Here is a 21116-nt window from a genome sequence, read left to right on the forward strand (position 1 = left end):
TGATATATACTTGTGTACCAAACCCAAAATCATTCCTGAAACTGAGATTACTGGAATTAAAAAGTGGTGAACACATTTCCCTAATTTAACAACTACAGATGTAGTGCACATATTCCAACTCATGTTAAAATTTATATTGGCTAGCTGATATCAAAATCATTCATCAGGCATATCCTTCCCCAAGGATGAGACACATAATTGGCAGCTTTCCTGATAGCAAATGCCCAAAATGTGATGCAGATCTATTTTGCTGTTTATGGAAATGACAGCATATACAAACTTTTTGGGAGAATAATTAGATATGGTAATAATATTATAGTCATCCCATTCACCAGTACAACACAATGGGCAACTCTGGCATGGTCAGCCAAATATCCAAGAATCCAAGAACAGATAAAAAAAAAATTTTAAAAAATGAATAATAATGCTAGTTCTGGCTGCAGGTGAGGGCAAATCTATTTTACAGCAATGGATACACATTGATAATTAAGCATCGTGCATAAATGCAGGCTCCTCACACTATACACAATTTGGTGGATGGATCTTCAATAACCAGACGTCCTGTTCTAAACTTTAACTGTTTTAATTTGTATACCTATGGTTATTTTTTTCTGAATATTGTAATGTTAACAGTCCCAATAAAAATATTTGGGGAGAAAAAAATGTTAGTGACCTAAAAAAACATAAAATTATTTGCTCTCCTATTTAATTAAAAATATTTCCCCATTTTTATTACTTACCTAAAATCTTCTTTCTTGTTCCGACCTAATACAAAAAGGAATCTGTAATCATTGCAGAGAATTAAATAAAAAAAACTATGTGCAAAATAGACCGCTCTCAAAGAATACTTCCTGTCAAATTAGCTCATCTCTGGTGAGCTGTCTACTTAACAGCCGGACAGCCAATCATGAGCAGTATATTACACCACTGCTGATTGGCTGCCCAACTATTAAGTAGGCAGAGAGATTAACTCATTTCATGTCGGCTGCTCTACACATAGGTTTATAATACTTTGTTTACATTGTTTTCTAATAGGGACAATAAAGAATGGGGATAGAGTAAATAAGAAAAGGTATGGGAGGATGCTTTGAGATTGTTCACTTCCAGAAATACAGTGCAATGCAGTGAGACAGATTGTGTTCATCAGCAATGTTAAGCAAAACGTTCACAATTTATAAAATGATTTGCTTCTGCTTTGCCTACCTGTAATTTTCAAACGAAATTACATTTCTAAGTTAAAGTTTTGGAACCTGGAATTTCAGAAACAATATGATTAAGTGTGCCCGAAGTTACGTGATGCTACTTTTGTTTATAGAAAATGATGTTGCTGGGTACTTTACCGTTGATTTATTTGAGTGTGGATTGCTGACCCACAGAGACAAAAATCGTATAGCACTGAACTACTTATAAACATGAACATTACATTTTATTGCATCAAGTTATAGTAAATATATGCTTGTAATTTGAAATAAAAATAAAGACTTGTTTATAAATTTTGTGAAAAAAAATGTGCAAGGTAACCTGGGGATCCGATCAGATAGAATTCTATGTACAAATATTATGGAATAGTCTTGACACTCTAGGTCTAACCCTGTGAAGACATACCTTAGCATGGGGGGTTGTATTGAAACGTGTTGGCAGCTTTTCTTATGCCAAGGTAGCATTCAATATGTAGACAACATTTAAAGTGCCATTTAAAGGAAATAATTTACTACTTACCGGGTTACCCAAATTGTACATTTAACAAAAAAAAAAACAAGGACCTAAATCGATCTCTAAAGTCTGAATTGTTCCAATTTTGATTACAGCAGGGTGCAAGAGAGAGCATAGGTTAGTTCTTGCTTGGTATTTATGGAACACTACTTGTCCACCATGTGCTGTATAAGATGCGCACGTAAGTTGTGTTTTCATGCAGCCTGCTTCTGCCACATGATAAAATAATAATGCAGTAAGGAATGTGACACTAATCGTGCAGAAATTGCCCATCTACCATTGCCCAAGTGCATGGCTTTAACAGCACACTTGTCAGTAAGTAATAATTGAGCATGTAAATGTTGAAATAGGATGTAAGACATAGAGGACTCCGTCCCACGCTTCTTTTCTACCTCCTGCCCTTACATTGCCATAGTTTTCATACTCATATACCTGTCATAATATGCCATAATAGGACACAATCCCCCTTCTCCTTTACCACTTATTTATTTACAACCCTGCACATTAAGGCACCAGTACATAGAGAATAGAAATTACTTGTTGACATGTGATTTGGTTAAACTGCTTGAGGACCTGGTGTAGGCCTATAATAAAGTACCACTGCCTAGGTCTTATGTGCCAGTGGCAATGGCAACACTATGATGTTTATCAAGTTTATACTCATCATTGCCAACCTCAACCTGATGCCACCTAATTGTAAGGCAACCAAGGTTTACCAATATATAGGGCTATACACATGACTGGGGGTTAGTGCTACCATTCTATTCAGTAATCCCATCTTGATTGAGGTCCATTCCCCAACCCCAAACCCAGTGTTACAGACGTTCAATGCTACCATCCATGCTGATATGAGAATCATCTCTACCAATGTGTTGTTTTTCACTATAACACTATCATAGACAATACAAAGATATTGTCTTGCTCTATAGTGCCAAACATGTTTTAAACATTTATGGATATATAGGATATTAGTTTACTGTCAAATGTTGCGAGTTACCTCAACCCTTCACCACTAAAACTCTAAACACTTTTTTTGCCATGTGTACTTTGCTGGGAAATTACCCTATTTTCCCAGATGTCAGTGCTTCAATTACCCAATTGTGGATGATTAGCTCCAAATAAATCCACAGAATCCTACAGTAAATCCGACAATTTTTCATGTTTTTGCCACTGTATAGTTTTAGGTTGGACCTTCCAGAAGACAATTTTTCAGTACCAAACAGTATGTGCTTTGTACAGTAGGAAGATTTGGCAACACAGACAACTGGTGAAAGGAATCGGTTAAGGCCCAATGGAATCTATTGGTTCCAATGACCACATGCTCACTAGCATTTGTGCTTGCAGTTGAGTGTTTATGTTTCAACTCTCTTTTGGATGCTGCATGCTTCAATTATTTGGGTTCACCTCAAATCAACACAAGGGGCCAATGGAGGATACTGGACTGTAAATGCTCATTACCACCAACCCAAACACAACTGCCTGTCAGATGGGACTATGTTTGACACGTAGGGTCACTGGCATTTATCACAATGCCAGTGGATAACCAACCTTGTGGGCAGTGCAGTCTGCTTTGAACTTGTGTAAGCGAGAGTAAGAAAGGCATGGCAACACTAGGGAGGGGGTCTAGAGCCTGTACTTCAAAAAAACAAACTGGTAGGTTAATTGACTGCTATCAAATTGACCATAGTCTTTCTCTCTCTCTGTCTGTCTGTCTGTGTGTATGTTAGGGAATGTAAACTGTAAGCTCCAATGGGGCAGGGACTGATGTGGATGAGTTCTGTGTACAGCGCTGCGGAATCAGTGGCGCTATATAAATAAATGGTGATGATGATGTTCTGCTCTTTGTGGAAACAAGCTTTGAAGATTGCAGTGACATAGCTGTAGGAGTGCGTGCAAAAAGAATACCCTTTCTAACTCTCCAACTTTGCATTTGTCCTTTGTTCCTTCACCTTGTTGTTAAGGTCTTAAGTAAGAATTTCACAGGCTGCAAGTGCCCAAAGTTGAGATTACTAAATGAAGATCTCATACTATATGATAAAACCTTGCATTTTTATGTTTCTAAACCCAAGAATTGCGGAACTTATGAGAATGATGACACTTGCTGGATCACTACAATTATCTTTATTAATAGGAAAGGGAGACCTCGATAGGCAGAACCAGTGATAAGCAGATTGTGTATGGTCAGAAGATATAGTGGCTGTTACAGGAGGCATCTTCATTCTGCTGCTTCTAAGCCTCCTTCTCCTTAATATTATGACAACAGACCTTATTTTTAAGAATACAGCCTATAAACAAATATGTAAAACAAACAGTAAACAACTGACAACAAATGTACTTGTAAAAACATTTATTTATTCTGATCCACATAACAAGCCACTAGTGGCAAATATATTAGTTAACTGCTTCCAAATTGGGTATAAAAATTCTAAAAAAAAAAAAAAAAAGTAAAATTATAAAAAAAGGTGAGCATGTAGATATGTAATACGGCAATGTAATCTAGTATTTAAGGCAAATAGCATTATATTTAACCACAAAGAGGTGAACATGTGCATCAAACACTATAATCCCCCTCCCCAATCTTTTCATCAACTAAAAAACTAAAAACAAACTGGGATTATCTATTGCGCACTAAAAACTGTCCATATAATAAACTAATAAAGCAATGGACACCGCAGGCTGCTAGACGTCAGGTTGCAGACTGTATGATTAACAGTTCTTACATCTGTTTAGCAAATAACTAGCATGTCAACCATATTAGATTTAAAAGTGACAACTCACTTGTATATAGAAATATGAATTAATTTGTGACTAGTGTTTTCTTAAGAGGTTGATGTAAGCAATTTTGAGGGCTTGGAATCCTTATCATGGGAATCACAATTTCTTTTCGTTTTTAAAAGCGAGTTCTGGCCTTTTTAAATTTTCCTCATAAAACATAATTGTGGCATTAAAACCTTTACAACTGAAGAGTATGCAATGTCACAATAAAAGAAGTACACATGTAAACCACATGCTGATGCGATCATTAGAAATATGACTTCATTATGCCATTCATCTTGTGCTGATAAAAATTTGTCCACAAATTATATTTTAAAGGTGAAAGATAGGAGAAATACAAATGCTTCCATTATGAGATACCACTGGTAGCATATTTGACTGTGGACAATTTTTTAAATGTAGTTTGCAATGTCGTTTGAACTGACTCTATTGCAAACAATCTATATAGATAAGTGATAGTGTGGGTGCTACCATTATCATATAAGCAAAGAAAGAGACATTCAAACAAGTGTCTTAATACAGAAATCAACTTATCAGCCTCTTGTCCTGTTGAATATGTAGGCATTTAGAGCAATCTAACCACTGTAAACGTATTTAAGTTTATATTATACATAATAACAAGAATCTGATTTTAGTTACCACCCTGTTTCCCATTAGACATATGTTTAATATTACTTCAGTTATTGAGTTCAGGTATAAGATCTATTATCCAGGATACAGTCCAGCTTTGGACTTAAGTGTTTCTAGGTAAAAAATGATTTTTAGTTTTTCCTGTGCATCCCCCATCTTATTAAGGTGTTTAGCAGTGCTACACTTAGCGTCTGTTGATAGAAGTACTCAGTGATAGTGTATGTGTATTGACAGTTTCACTGAGCAGTAGCAATTCACAATTTTATATTTCTGTTTTCATTGGTTTCTGGATAACAGGTTGCGGGACAAAAGATTCCACACCTGTACTTGAATTTTATTACACTACTTTCTACAAGTTTATGGGAAAGTGAAGCTTGACAAACTATAGATTTTTAACACAATGACTGAAATTCCCTGTGAAACAAATATAGATGTAAATGGTTGACTACTAAGTGAAAACTTATTTCAGATAAATGTAGTTTTAGGCTTCAGATCATCTGCTGCAATCCAGTTGCTAAATAAAGTCTAGGGGGTATATTTACGAAGTGACGAATCACAGCACTTTGCTGTCATTTTTTTTTTTTTTTAAACAGAAATTTTACTAAAGACAAAGCCCATTGAATTGTCTTTTTAAAAAACGAAGGCAAAGCGCAGAGAATTGTCAGTTCTTCAGAATTGGCAGTTAGTATATATACCCCTAAGATCTGTGTTCTGCAAAAGTGACCGAGGACCAAAATAGAGAATCTCTGCCCCTTATGAGTCATTCTTTACCAGTTTTAAATTAGTAGAAACATATATTTTTAATGTACAAACATAGTTATTTGAAAAAACAAAACAAAAACAAAGCAGTGGCCTTATTTCCAGGACAATACAATACACCAACAGAATCTGGTGGGGGTAGACTGCAATATGTACCATATTGTAATCAAAAAGGGACAATTAAGGTGCAATCATAATATATATTCCTGATTGGAGGAATTTCAAATATGAAAATTAATGGACACACATTTTGTATTATAAAAAAAACACAGAAATTAAAGCTTGACAAGATGGTATATTAAATTGTAATACATGTTCCACCCACATCATTTGTTTTATTAAGTATCTACTTACAAATCCATATGTACTGCAGTATATAATGTATACTCCTTTGATTTGTCTACCATTTGCCAGAAATCCCCCTATAGCAGCTGGATACACATTAATATTGCGGGTGGAAAGAAGGAAAGGAACATTACTTTTTCAAATATTTTGCATATATTTAAAAAGAAAAAAATGAAGTAACCTCTGGATTGTACACAAAGATGATATTTCCATTGAAGGCATTTTTGCTAGGTTGCTTGCAATTTCTTTTAATATTAGAAAACTACTGTTTCTTCCAAGTCATTTGGTCTACTTCCTTTCAGCTCTACAAAGCACAATCAAAAAAGCTTCATGTCCTGCTGGTTGTTTTCACAGAATTCTTGGTGGGAGTCGTTGCTTGTACATCCCTGCGAGCGCTCTGGCTGCACTGTAAATCATCTGTCTACGGGACATGCCTGTGAATGCCACATGCCAATCAGTCCTGCTGACATGTGCTAAACTTCTCTCCAGCACTTCGCCCACTGTCACTGACAGCCCGGACCACCTGAGATTGTAGTCCTGTGGGGTGAGGTTTTGGGCCTAAGGGGAAAAAAAACAAATTAACTATATTACTATAGAAAAGGTTAAACATATGAAGCCTACATAATAGAACAGACGTGTCATCACAACCTAATATGAAATTGCTTAGCATTTACATTGGGTTCTGTATACCATTCAGTGGTATTTCTGACTTGTGTGATATCATTTAGTTGAATCATTGCCCAGATTAGTTTGTGTCCATTTCTCCACCTAAACTCACTGTATCTGTAACACAACAGCGCTCAAAAGTCTTTCCAATTAGCAAATAACACATAAACTGATTGTATCTGATCTCTACACAATCAGATTGCACAGAGAATCATTCTTCCTGTAAGGATAATGATGCAACATACATGCTGATGTGGTCACCCCAGGATTTTCTGACCTGATCAGACAGGATAGTTATGTTACAGCTCAGGTGCTAAACTGTTAGATTCATGTACCCAACCTAATCTACAATTTGTGGTTTCACGGTTACATGTTAAATGTGCAGAGTGCTGGTGAAATGAAAACCAAGGAGGAAAAGCAAGAGACAGCTTTCTAACGTTATCATCCTATGACATTATGGAAGCAATGTAATTTTACAATAGAAAAACTCTTACCATGTGTATATGGAGATTTGTAAGGTGTGGAAGTTGTGGAACAATTGAGCTGTATTTTGCAAGTGACAATTTGAATAGTGTGTGACCCTTTTTGCCATTATTGAACTAAGTAATCATTCTAAATAACTTTGTAAACTATTAGTAATGTTCTTGATAACATGTTGCTTCAATAATTATTATGCAATTTTGTGTAGAGAGAAACAAGGACATCTGCTGTTTATAAAAACACCTGCAACAAAATATAGTTTTAATGCAAAATTATGTGGAATGCAATAAATAAATGAGGGTTACAAACGTTTATCAGCAACCAAAGCATCAGTCTGCTTATGTTCAAATTTTAAAATAAATAAAATAAAGATCTCTTCTTAGCCCAGAAATCATGTACTGTACCTACCATACAAATAACATGTAGATGGCCATGCCAGTTTGTGGTTTATCCTAAATGCTTAAATGGTTGAGCTGTTAAATGTATGTTTTTCTATTCATGTAAATGGATATCTCCTACATATCTGCTTACCACTGCGATACATACTAGGGGAGTTCCCCCAGGCCAGGGCTCCAGCACCTAGGAGTTGGCACCACCTAAGCTTCCTCACTTTCACAATAAGCCCGAGAGGACTGACTTTTGTAAATACAGGGGATATCATGGCGTGTCTCTTTCTGGAAAGGTTATTATCTGGCCTTCTGCTAGTATAGATACTGCCTTGAAAACATGTATCAGGTGAAGTGAATGTATGGAGCCTCCTGACGGTGAAGGATGCAGTGGCCCCGTCCATGAGGGAAATTGTAAATAAGTATTTATATTGTAAATCAATTGTGCAAGTGCATGTGTGGATATTTTGTCTGCAATCATCCACTGCAAAGCCCATAAAGCCCCACAAATACAGGTATTGCAGCTGGTACATATGACCGAGTCCAGAGGGTAAATGTATCAAGCTGACAGTTTCCAGCGGGTTTAAATAGTGGAGATGTTGCCTACAGCAACCAATCACATGCTAGTTATCATTTATTTAGTATATACTACAGAATTATAGCTAGAGTCTGATTGGCTGCTATAGGCAACATCTACACTTTTCAAACCGACCAGAATTTCGCCCCAAGGGGGTACATTTACCCCCAGGAGGCAGAGCTACATACACAGCAATTGCTAGAAGCTCACATGACGACCTAGACCAGGCCTGGCCAACTTGTGGCTCTCTAGGTGTTGTGAACCTACAAGCCCCAGCATGCTTTGCCAGTAGATAGCTAGTTGATAGCTGGCAGGGCATACTGGAACTTGTAGTTTCACAAACACCCGGAGAGCCACAGGTTGACCAGGCCTGACCTAGACCTTCATAGGAACATGAAGGAGTTCTCCACCTTATGTGCAAATCCAGCACACTGTAGATTATACCTGAAGTGCAAAATTCAGACAAACCTGTTGTACATATTCCATAGGCACAGGGGTGGCTTGAGTGAAGTTTTCTAAACGTATTCCATTGATCGGGTCATCAATAATTACACAGCCAATGTCAAACCACCTTAAAAAAAAATAATGAAAAAGTATATTATGGGCTACACTTTACTAAAGTTTAGATCATTCACGTGTATGACGCAAACTTAAATCTTAACTACCACCTAGTAAAGGATTTCATTAACCTGCTCCCTGACCCAATCCTAGCAGGGCTCAGCTAGTTCTGTAAGAGGAATAGAGGAGCCCTGAGGAAAAATGCTGCATGTAGTAGCCCCTTTAGCTCTAGCTCTCCAGTGAATCCCACGCACTAGGTTTCCCCTAGTTAGGCAAACAACACATTCCCTGTCTGGTGGGGAGAAAATTTATTTTTATTTTTTTTTTTTTAAAAAAGAGACAGCGTCAGAAGGAGTAGAGTGACAGACAGCTAACTCTAGCCGACCTGGGCTTTTCCAGACTGGCAGCGTGTTCTCTGCAGCTTGCAGGAAGGATTTAGGGATACACATGTGTCAGGCACACATCAGAGAGTAAGGTTTTCAGCCAGGATATGGAGCTCAAATCAGAATTTTCACTTTTGAGTGAAATTATCAGAATTACCCCTAAATGCACCCACTTGACAATTCTTGTTTCACCTGCTTCCATGATGAAATGACTGTTTCTTTGATACTACATATGCAATAAACAAGTACATGCTTATGCATTTTTTTTTATCCCCTCTAAACTATAATTCATTCTGATTTAACGGAAAAACCTCTGGTGCAATTCTCCCTAAATAACCAAACCTTACTTGTCAGGAAGCAACTCTGCAATGAAGTTTTCCACTGACACAGCAGGCTGTTTCTCATGGATCACACCACTCCGGCGCAAGCTATCTATCCTTTCCTGGGCTCCCTGTAAAGAAAGCAGGAGATACACTATAGGCAACTTTATATACCTGCTTAAAACAATGTCGTTTGTGATATTTATACATCAACAATAGGTAATGACAATGGGGGGGTAGAAAAAAACCAAAACCCTTTCCACTTGTAGGAGTGCACTAGTTGGACAGACTCTGCAGACTTCACAAATATAAATAACACAAGATTCTAGGCACATTGAACATCTCTAGTGTTTTAAGAATGGGTAACATACTGATAGGCACCGCACAAACCCAAAACAGTTTATTTTTCAAAACGATTAAAATGAGAGAAATAAAATCCACGAGTTCAAACAGTAGTAAGATCCTTAGTTCAATGTTTGTTTAAGGTTACACGTTGTAAGTATAGGTATTTACAGACTAACTTAGTGTTTATTTAAAGAGAAGAATTACTACCTTCAGCCCAGCAGCATATCCAATAGGTTGTGGAGCAATGTTAGACTGGCCATCTTCCCCTGTTACAAGGGCCATGCCAAAGACTTCCTGGAACGCATCTCGCACAGCGGCCACCTTCACCTCTTTGTTAGAGGTTACTACTAGGTCAAGCTCTCCTCCGGATCCTACAGTAATATTAAAAGAAACCATGTAAAAAAGAGCAAATAGGATGCGTGAAAACATGAAGGCAATAAATTGGACTATTTCTCTAGAAGTTAGGAGCCAGTCATATTGTAACACAAAGCTAGACTCTTTTACATTAAATATTTCACAGCTCATATGACCGGTATATTATACCAGCCTGCTCCCCCCTTCACATATATATAGGGCTTATGGTATCAAGTGTTTATTTTGGGGGAATTCAGAGTTTTATTATTCCTGATTTTTCACAAGTAATAAAAGAATAAGTTTTCAGTCTCGGTGAAATAATATACAATAAAAATGGATAAAATCCAAACGATTTGGCATTTTGCTTTTTATTTTAGACAAGGGACAGGGTGTTTGGAGAATTAAAGGGTCCTATTAAGAAAATGCATTTGTTTTGTTTTTCTTTACTCTTTATATACTGGCCCTTCTCAATTGTAATGGAGAATCCTATTAATAAGCTTAGTGATCTGTAGTCAATACAACCAATCAGGGTCCACCCTTAGGAAAGTTTGGAAGGTAACACTGCTGACAGTATCAAATCCCCCGCTTGCCCTGCAATTACTAGATGCGCATCTCCATTATAGAAGCAGCGAATCAGATTAGTGTTTCATCAACACTTAGAGCCCTGATACAACTGCGATTAGCAGTGAGATGAAACAGGAAGCAGAAGCGTTCTGTACTTTGCCCCCACATGTAATAGATCAGCCTCAGACTTCACTGTCTCGGCCAGGTATCATTATAAAGGATTCCATCATGCAGAGCGCTTCACAACCGTGTGTGATAAATAAGGGAAGAGTTCTACAATCCAGGTATTCTAATTGTTCCTGACTCATACAATTAAGAGAAGTCTATCAGGGGTTTCACACAGAATGTGGCATATGTCCTGGTCTCTACAATGCATTTATTCAGTCTGTATGGTGAGCAGGCTTTGTCCAGCCATGTAATAAATCCTGCTTTTCCAGACCTAAATACAGTACTACCACAACCAAAAATGCCTGGAATGCAGTGTCTGTTCCTCTTTCTTTCTGTCAATAATCTGTTTTGTGATTGAGAGATGTGATTAGCCAAATTTGAGGTTTTGTAACAAACTGGCCCAACATCAGTCTATGTCTCTCACCAACAATCATTCAACCAGTTCAAACGCTGATGAGACACGGATTAGGTAGGCTGGGAAATCATGTCAGCTAATGACCAGAATCATATGGGTCATTCAACTTTATGGGTCCTTTGCAATGCGCTCATTCAGACCAGTTGGGTACTATATGCAAAAGTATGAATGGCAAAACTTACAATATTCCGCCATAATGTGTGTAGCTAAATTGAACACATGGCCATTCAGCAATCAGCCCAAATGACCACAGCACACACACATATATGTATACATATACAGCAGACTACAATGCTGATCTTGTTTTCTGTCCAGTCATCATGACGCTACAAACGCAAACATTCAATGTCCCTGCGACAATTGTTACTGCTCTGGGAGATTGAATTTTTATCATGACGTGGGTTAAACACAGAGTATCCATAGCGATCTGCTGCGTCTTACTGCCAAATCGAGCCCTCCTTGCTTCTAGTATCCCAACAGTACAGAAGGTTGTATTCCAGAGAAGGGACCTTATCAGTTTAAATAAGGGCGAAAAACCTATTAATTATTCCTACAATGCTAAAATCAACATTGTGAAATGTATTGGGTTGTTTTATTTAATAACTGGAAGGTATAGTTTCTAACATAATTTTTATGTTTCATGACAAAATAGCTTCAAATGGAAATAAAGAACGCTAACCTTAATTTTTCATTTTTGCACTGTGTACATAAGTAACAGTGAAAGTGCTATATGTTTTTAGGTTCTCTGCTTGGATAAAGATTTGTAGAAGATATAGGGGCTGAGTCATCAAGGAGAGCAAAGCATAAAAAAGTAGTAACTTTGCACCTAGACAAAACCATGTTGCATTGGAGGAAAAGGTAAATTTAAAATGTGGGGACAGATTTATAGTTGGGGTAAGGCGTGTCCTAGATCAACTTTAAATTTCAGTGTAATAATAAAGCTATCAAGTATTTATGTGCTGGATGAAAAAACAGCCAGTATTTAACTTATGTGCAAAATAATAAACTAATTTGCACCCCTTGCATTGTAACTTGGTTTGTCCCAGAGAACATTTGCTCCTTTTTTTGCCTTAGTGACTCAGGCCCATAGAGCGTGGTTATACACAGGTGTCAGACTTGAGTGCACCTTAGTGATTATTATGCTCCTGCCCCATATTCTCTCCCTCCCACCCTCACAGTGTAGCAACAGCTGCCACAGAATACATTGGGGGTAATTTACTAACAAACTGCAAAAGTCCATAGGGCAAATGTATCAAGCTGAGGGTTTCCGGTGGGTTTGAAAAGTAAAGATGTTGCCTATAGCAACCAATCAGATTCTAGCGATCACTTTATAGAATGTACTAAATAAATGATAACTAGGATCTGATTGGTTGCTATAAGAACATCTCCACTTTTTAAACATGCGGAAACTTTCAGCTTCATAGATTTACCCACAGGAGTGCATAGCAACCAATCCATAAATGGATCGGAATGATTTATTGCAAGTTAGTCAATGGCCACGAATGTTTGAATGGTTGCTATGCATCACTGCACATTGGATATCATTGTTCACATATCTGCATTGGAATGTTCTGTGATATTTGGAACACAGTATGTTTAAATTATAGCTAGGCGTGTGGAACAAACCATAACTGAAAAGCCCCCGAGGACAAGAATATAAGCATAAACCAAGCTTATTGTACATTGTTAATTTACTGAAAATAGAAGGGGAAGTGTGGAATGGATTTATGTTTTAGCTGTAATGTACACTCGGGTTGCCAAAGGATGATTCGTTATTTCCAAAAATGTGGTCAAAACAAACATTATGGGCCTTAGTTAAGAGTAAAGTTAGAAGGTGCAATTTTACACCTTGGCAAAACCATATTGTGCTGCAGGAGTGGAAAATTTAAAACATTCAGACTGATTTAGAGTTGGGAGGAGTTTGCATCTTAGTTCAACTCTAACTCCCAGTGTAAAATAAAGCCTAGTAGTTGGGTGCTACATAGAAAAGCAGGTAGTAATGTCCTACATGTTTGTCCAGGTGCAAGTTTTTGCTTTTGAACATATGGTCTTGCCCTCAAGAAATGCAGCATTCAGAATTCCTTACACAATAAGAAAGACTATTTCCCTGTCACACAAGAGCCAAGAAGTATGTAATGTGTCGTCATATAATTTTTCTTACGGATATAGGGAGCCATGCCAGGGTCCAGGGTTGTGATCACACTTTCCACTGAGTGTTTGGTTTTATCCAGCACAGATTTCACCATAGGATTTCCAGCAACTCCCTGCATTAACCATAAAAGCATATTGTGGTCCTTATTCAGATATTTGATTAAATATAAATATACAGAACTGCAAAACACAAATGTCCACTCAAACTAAACCAAAATAAAAGTATGGAAATGCAAAAGCTTTAGAAAGAGCAAATAAAAGCCTGTTTTTCACTGTTAATAATCAATTGTTTATATAATTAAATATTTCCATCCTTCTCAACCCTTTGCTGAGAAAAAGAGGCAAACTCCAAAACTGCATAGAAAAGTATAATAAAAACAAAGATCTCAGCCCGAACATGTTAGAAAAAAATTGCACATGTGCATTTACTGTTTTATTATTGGAATAAATATTCATATGTCTGTGCAGCATTTCTCCTTCAACTTCACAATTAGATTGGGTAATTAGCCCCAAAACAAGTACAAAGTCTGTGAACAGACAAAAGCAATCGTATAGTTTTTGCACATATTGGAAATACAGTTGGAAGACTACCCTCACCGGATAGTGTGCGCCGTCACCGTCTGACAGCGCTAACAGGCCTCTATGGCATCCATAAACGACACGGCTTCTCAATTACATGCCTAATGGCTTAATCTCATACAATTTACTCTGGATGTGGACATATTAGAAAGTGATCCTGCCACTCAGACCAAGCAGCAAAATCAGCCTTTAGATAGTCCAGAAAATGCTGCACACAGCTCCCGTAAAGAGTGAGCAGTCTGCGCACACAAAGATTCAACCATCAGTAAAACAGAGAACAACATCAATGTGATATTTTATGTTTGGTACATTGATTTCAGACACAATGTTTAAAAATTTCAAAGTATAGTTACTTGGCAAAATTATTCTTTCCAGGAAAACTCTGAAATTGGGGTTGGGGAAAATGGAAAATGCCCAGAAATCTCCTTGACGTGATACATTTTACAATTTAAGCACAGAGGCACAACCGGTTATGTCACAAAGTTTAAAGGTCATGCTTATCCTTTTTAACTCCACATCTGTATTCTCTGACTGGCCTCAACATGTAGGATGTGATTTTTTGCTGTTGCTAAAGCGGGGGAGTAAATACATTATTATACTTTAATTTCACAGAGTTGAATTATCATGTTCTGCATTTTATAGCCATCCTTTGTTTATGAAAAGGTTACTTTTGGTAAAAGTAACCATTGAATGGTGTTATATAGCTAAGAGAACAAGGCAATCCTCCATTATATTGTGAAACAAGGACAATATGGGAAAATGCCATAAGATACACCTCTCTTCTGGCACAAACCATACAAAATGCACTCCTTACCTTAAAGAAACCCCAGATTCCCCCAGAAGGTCCTTCATTTGGTACTGCATGTACCCTGGGGTCTTCAGGTTCCTCTGGAAATGTAATAGAAGAACCTGTTGTACTAGGAGCATGTTGGATAACAGGATTTGGCAGCACTAGAAAAAGAGAACATTACAACATTACCTTTCACTCTTCATTATTTCCTTATTTTTAACAAAAGGGGTAAATAAAGTGTGTTAAGATGGAGATCAGTATAGCACTGGAACCCTGAGTTATCTAGGTTAAAGTCACATCCTGCGGAAATTTAACTTTTTGGACAGAATGCTGCCTAAAGCAGATAATTGCCAATGTCAATGTAAGTGAACAATGGTGAGACTTAATTGACCACAAGCTACATTATAACCAAAGGAAAGAAAAACCTTTCTATCTGGCAGTATAATAATTTCTGACCAGAGTTTAGAGTGAGCAATTCAAAAAAACCTTAACTAAGTAGAACTGTAATATTGTACACAAAATCAAATCTCTACATTGACATCTATATAAAACTGTAGGACTTTTGAAGTGAAAACATATTCCTGGCAAAGTATACATATGTAAAAATAGAACTGCTGCACATAATCACTTTGTTAAAAGAACTTCCTGAGCTTAATTGTGCATAGCACAGGGCAGAGTGTATATGCTAGACATCACTGTCGCTTCTAGCAGTCACAAAGAGAGAACATAACTTTGGGAGATTTATCTGCCACTTCTTTCTTTGCCGATGGTCATATTTGGGTCCCTTTTAGGACATGTCCCTAATAACACACTATACCAAAGCTGCTGTACTGTGAGAGGATTATCACATTTCAATTGGATTGACAGGAGATCTCTGGGAAAGGGATAAAGATCATTTATGGATCTGTACTAAATTGTGAGCTTTGCAAGTAGACTGCTAGCCCTATTACACAGATAATTTATACTTTCAATTTTAATATTTGCATTAGTCAAAGAGAAACAAAATATATATGGTAAGTGTCCCTTTAAGAAAAAACAAACAAAGCACAATGCTAGCAATAGTACAGGCAAGCATCCAAAGCCATATAGCTATCATAATAGAAAAACATGAGAGGGGGGGACCCACACACCCATATTTACATGTTCTAAGTACTAATAATTACAACAACACTAAATATAAATCTTATTATAGCCCTGATGTAACCTAAACACATATTTGGTATCCACACAATCATTAGAATATATATTTAATATACTAAAAACATTATTGGCACAAAAATGAAACAAAAGTCTACCAAATTAGCATAGCTAGCCTAAGAAATAATAAATAAGTCATGGTGTAAAAAGCCTATGGCATGGGAGAGAGAATTGGCTGTTTAATATTTAAGACACAACATGGAAAATTTTACATTGCTTTATTAACCAGAATGTTTCTTATGTCTTTAGATTCTTTTGGACACATGCATAGGTTGGCTAAACATAACTAGTGTGTGTAAGACGCTATCGCCATCAGTATTAATAGATTTATATTGTAACTATGTCCTTTATTGTTCAGTGTTGCTGATGTCTGACAAACACCTGATCCTCTGACTTCAGGGAATAAGCTCATTATCAGACAGGTTACTAAAAGACACCAAAGCACTTGTATGAAATGTAAGTACATAAACACTGACAGATCGATAAATCATGCAAACAAAAATGTACAGAAATGGTTTTCTTGTTCAAGTAATTCTGCAATATACTTTATGCAGTTACTTAAGATACAACGTAAGCTATACAGTGTGTAGTGGCAATCACACGCTCCATAATACTGCAGCAGTAATATTACTAGTCTTCATTTAATGCTCATATTTCAGATACATAATACAAGTCACCAAAGGCTACCAAAAGCAAAGACACACGTAACGGTGAATGTTTTACACTCTCAGAGGACAAGTTACACTTTATAACTAGCATATCAAACAGTATAAATCAAAATACAAAATAGACACGGCTCTCACAGAAAAATGGAAAAGGTTCAACTAAGAGACCAAAATATCATAAAAATAACAGAATGCTTATTTTGATCAATGCACCTAAGCAATATAGGATATTTGTTTTAATTGCAAAAATCTATAAAAAGTATCTACAAAAAGGTATTTCCTCATTATAGTGTTAATTTAAACATCAGAAAGCAGTAACAGATACAACAGAATACAACCTGTGACAGGGGGTGCAGAAAATGACGGCATCAATGGAGTCTGTGGTGCTCGCCCAGCGTGACCCTTTGTGATATCATAGGTGGAAGTTACTGAGAAGCCAGTGACAGGAGGACCCAGAGGTGGTGCTGACAAGGCAGGTGCAGGAGTGGAAGCGAGAGGAGGAGGAAGAGAAGCCGAAGAGAAGGACGGCAATGGACTGCTGAAAATGCCAGGTGCAGACGTGTGAAGAGGAGGCAGCAGTACCCCTGAGGCAGGAGGTGGAGATGTGTATGGGAGAGGAGCAGACGTCCTCATGGGAGGAACAGTGGAAGGTGGCAGAGGTGAAGAGAAGGTAGGTTGAGGGAAAGGCTGGATAGGCGAGAAGATTGGACCAGCCAGAGGACTTGATAAAACTGAAAAAGGAAAAACAAAAAGTACATGTTATTGCTTATTATTTAGAAGTAACACAACAATCGTAAATTGCTATGCGTTTCCCAAATAGTAAACTTTAATAACTAATTTAGGAACACCAATAGGTATTGTGTCAGCAAATGCTTCTAAAAGTACCTGTCATGTCACACAAAACACAAACATTATTAAAAGAGGTTTTCCCATAATGAGGAGGGAAATGCCAGGGCACTCCAAATTGGCAGATAATATCCTATTTCAATAACTGCAAAGTCCCAAGTGTTCCTCTATTTGGATGAGCCGATGAACAATTTTTATAGTGGCACAGGAATACTTTATTTAAAATGCATAGATCACAATTATAATTTTAAGCCATGAGATTACTTTCCTATATGATTAATGTTTTCCAACATTTCACATCACAAAAGTTAAATGTACTCATGTCAGTGGGAGCATGCTGAGAGATGATCTTAATGCTTTAAATTAGTCCCACTACCATCAACACAATCAGATTTATTTTTCCTCATATGGATGTGTCAGCTGGAGCCTTCGTGACAAACATTTCTATAAGCACCTGTATATCATGTCAGCCTACCCAAATGGCATCTCTGTGAACTCAGTGCAAGCACAGGCCACCACATTACTGTATTGTATTTTCTGAAAAAGCCAACTACAGCAACCGGGTGCACTGCAAGACATCCTGAGTTATACAGTAAATAGATTCTTTTTTTTTTTTGCAGCTAAAAATAATTATTGTACAGTGAATGCTCTATTAAGTCAGTACTGAGCTTAAAGGCGAAGAAAAGAAAAAACACGTTTTAAATACAATACGATTTTAAATACAATTTGATGTCTGCTTATGGCAAGGTACAACAACAAAAGTTAAAAAAAAAAGGGTCAGAATTAACAGTAATTAGTAATGAGGATAACAAAGATATTGAATCAGTAGGATAGTGTCCTGGTATAAAATTGAATAATTGGACATTTAAACCCTGATTTAGTGGGGTATTTTTAATTTTTTTTTGCACCTGCACTTAAATATTTTGTTGCAAAAAAATATGTTTAAAAACGCAGCAGTATTTCTACGTCAGGCATACGTATGTGGATACTTATGCCCAGCGATACAGCTTGGCAATGTTGGTCATATTTCCCTATTCATACATAATATGATGTACTGAAGTTTCATACACACAAGAAATAGTAGCGTCTTGACAGTGTAAGTAATACTTGCGACTAGCACTGTACATATAAAATGTTATGAACTACTATTACTGCCACATCCATAATTTAATGCTTGATAAATCGTTGGAAATCTTCTTTACTGCAGTAGGCCGAATGGAAATTATATCCAAGTAGATGTCTGCAACTTGACATAATATAGCTGTAATGCTTATGAATAAAGTACTATCTGCGGGAGGGATCAATACACAAATAGCCAATCAGAAGCTAGATAGTGCTGCTGCTGTCAAAACTTATCTTGACATGTGGCTTCTGGTACCTGCACAAGATCAGCCACCTTAGAAGCGTATCTGGGGATGCCACCAAGACTCCTTAGTGGCATCTCCAGGGAGTGTGCTTTACCAGGTGTACATGCCCTTACTGTACTCAACTTACACTTGCTCACCCTCATCCCACTGCTCCAGGAGCAAGTGTAAGATACACTCATAACTAAAGCCGTATTGTTACTATGCATACGCAGCATAGAAATGAATGTATTTACACCCCACAAATAGACTTACATACAACTTAAAATACACCCTTTTTGTGTTAACTTGTGCACTGTATGTACTGCAAGGGGTCTTCCTGTAAGATTATTTTGCTACATGCATGTATACATTTTGTGGAAATATACTCTACATAAACTTTAGCTAATGAATTAATAACCACAGTACATAGTTTAGCTCATTGTGATACACATTTTGCAACAATCTGGAAGAAAACTTCTACCTGGTGGAATTGGTGTTGTAATAGCTGTAGCAGCTGCATTTGATGTTCCCAAGGTGCTGGGAGGAGGGGTGCTAGGAGGAGTCGTCTCAATGCCACTCTCTTCCATCATTTTCTGTGATGGGGCACTGAAAGTGAAAATTAATCAGTACAATTACTATTTAATACATTTATTTTACATAAAGCAGCAGAGTTCATTAGGGGGAAAAATGCAATACTGGTTAAGAAACTATTTTGTATTTGCAACCAAAATGGAGATTTCGATTAAAAACAAAACTGTATTTTAATGTAAGCAACCGATTTACAAAAAGATAAAATATTCAAATTATTTTTCAGTAAATGTTTATTAAAACTTACAGGCATATGTCATTCTATATATAGTTTTCCATACGTGCTTGCTTACTACTTTGCAGAAGCAAGAAACTTTAACCACAAACAGAGCAGTGTCTCTAAGGAATAACTGATCTTTAAACATGATGTAGAACATTTGCATGTCATTGCTCAGATAAGGTGTTTTGACCTGCGATGAAACCTTTGCAAAACATATTCTTTATCTAAAATGAGTATCTTTAAACTATAAAACATGCACCTAGAATCAAAACTGGCTAATGTTATGCAGCCCCATTATAAAATGTATGCTATCATTATAAAATGTATGCTATCAGCATTAAAGCACTCCTCAGTTATATCATTTGTAGATATTCTGAAACCTAGCACCACTGTATAGAAGTGTAATCTGCAATGTCAGTCAGCACTTCATATTGTGGCCCTGGTGCATGAAGGACAAGGACTGACTGTGATCTTAACAACATGTCAATGGAAGACTACATTTCCCAGGATACATTGCAATACAACAAGACCGTGAGAAACGAGCTGCCACGTCAAGCGTCCATCCACACAATGAATACAAAATAATTGAACATAAAAGATAATTAAGTTCCCAAGTGACACAGGTGGTGACATTATTGTGAAGTTTTGCACACAAAGAGCAGCATCAGCCACGACGGCAATGTGTAGCCAGGGGCGAGGACCCCACCTGCCCTATTACATGCACTTGTAGCCCAAACCCATCACTGCCCTATGACTACACACTGCCACCACGACCAACCTGCCCATGGCACCCACTGCACACCCCACTCACCCGGACACTGGTAGGGGGCAGAGCTGTGCTGCTGGGATCCCTGGCGGAGTATGGCGGCTGCAGGCGACTCACTGGTCAGACTCCCTCCCGTTGTAGATGTCGCCCACGCCGGCATGTAATATGTCCGCCGCTTAGGTGGTGACGGTAGTGCTGCCACGTAACCCGGACTAGGCGGAGATAGAGAGACGGACTGAGGAGGAGGAGGAGGGCGTGTCTACACTGAGAGCCCGAGGGCCGGGTGAGGGAGGGCCGGGGGCGCCGTGATGCCAGCCCGGGGGGCCTGTGCCATCCCTGCACAGTGTGAGAGGGTGTCTGCTTCTGTGAATGAAATGTGTTACTGTCTCATCAGTAGACACCTACCTGCCAATATGACACCTTTTCATACTATTAATGTGGTTAAAATTAACTGGGTAAAGATAATGTTGAAGTGCATGCAATTCACATTTTTCCCCCTAATTTGCATAAAACTGTATTATCATCCTGTG

At 37.6% G+C, this 21116-nt stretch overlaps 1 protein-coding gene across 1 annotated transcript; it reads right to left on the reverse strand.

Moving 5' to 3' along the window:
* Positions 1 to 4045: 4045 nt before the first annotated feature.
* Positions 4046 to 20833, reverse strand: PRRC1 (proline rich coiled-coil 1). The gene is made up of 9 exons (XM_075178882.1): positions 20632 to 20833; positions 19494 to 19618; positions 17159 to 17551; positions 14983 to 15119; positions 13600 to 13702; positions 10145 to 10308; positions 9620 to 9723; positions 8800 to 8902; positions 4046 to 6780 (listed from the first exon to the last, which is right to left on the reverse strand). Exons 2-9 carry the CDS (start codon positions 19600 to 19602, stop codon positions 6571 to 6573), a joined length of 1323 nt encoding a protein of 440 aa, XP_075034983.1. The 5' UTR covers positions 19603 to 19618; positions 20632 to 20833; the 3' UTR covers positions 4046 to 6570.
* Between the last annotated feature and the right edge of the window lie 283 nt (positions 20834 to 21116).

The sequence above is a fragment of the Mixophyes fleayi genome, chromosome 1 (genome assembly GCF_038048845.1).
Source record: "Mixophyes fleayi isolate aMixFle1 chromosome 1, aMixFle1.hap1, whole genome shotgun sequence".
Lineage (NCBI taxonomy): Eukaryota > Metazoa > Chordata > Amphibia > Anura > Limnodynastidae > Mixophyes > Mixophyes fleayi.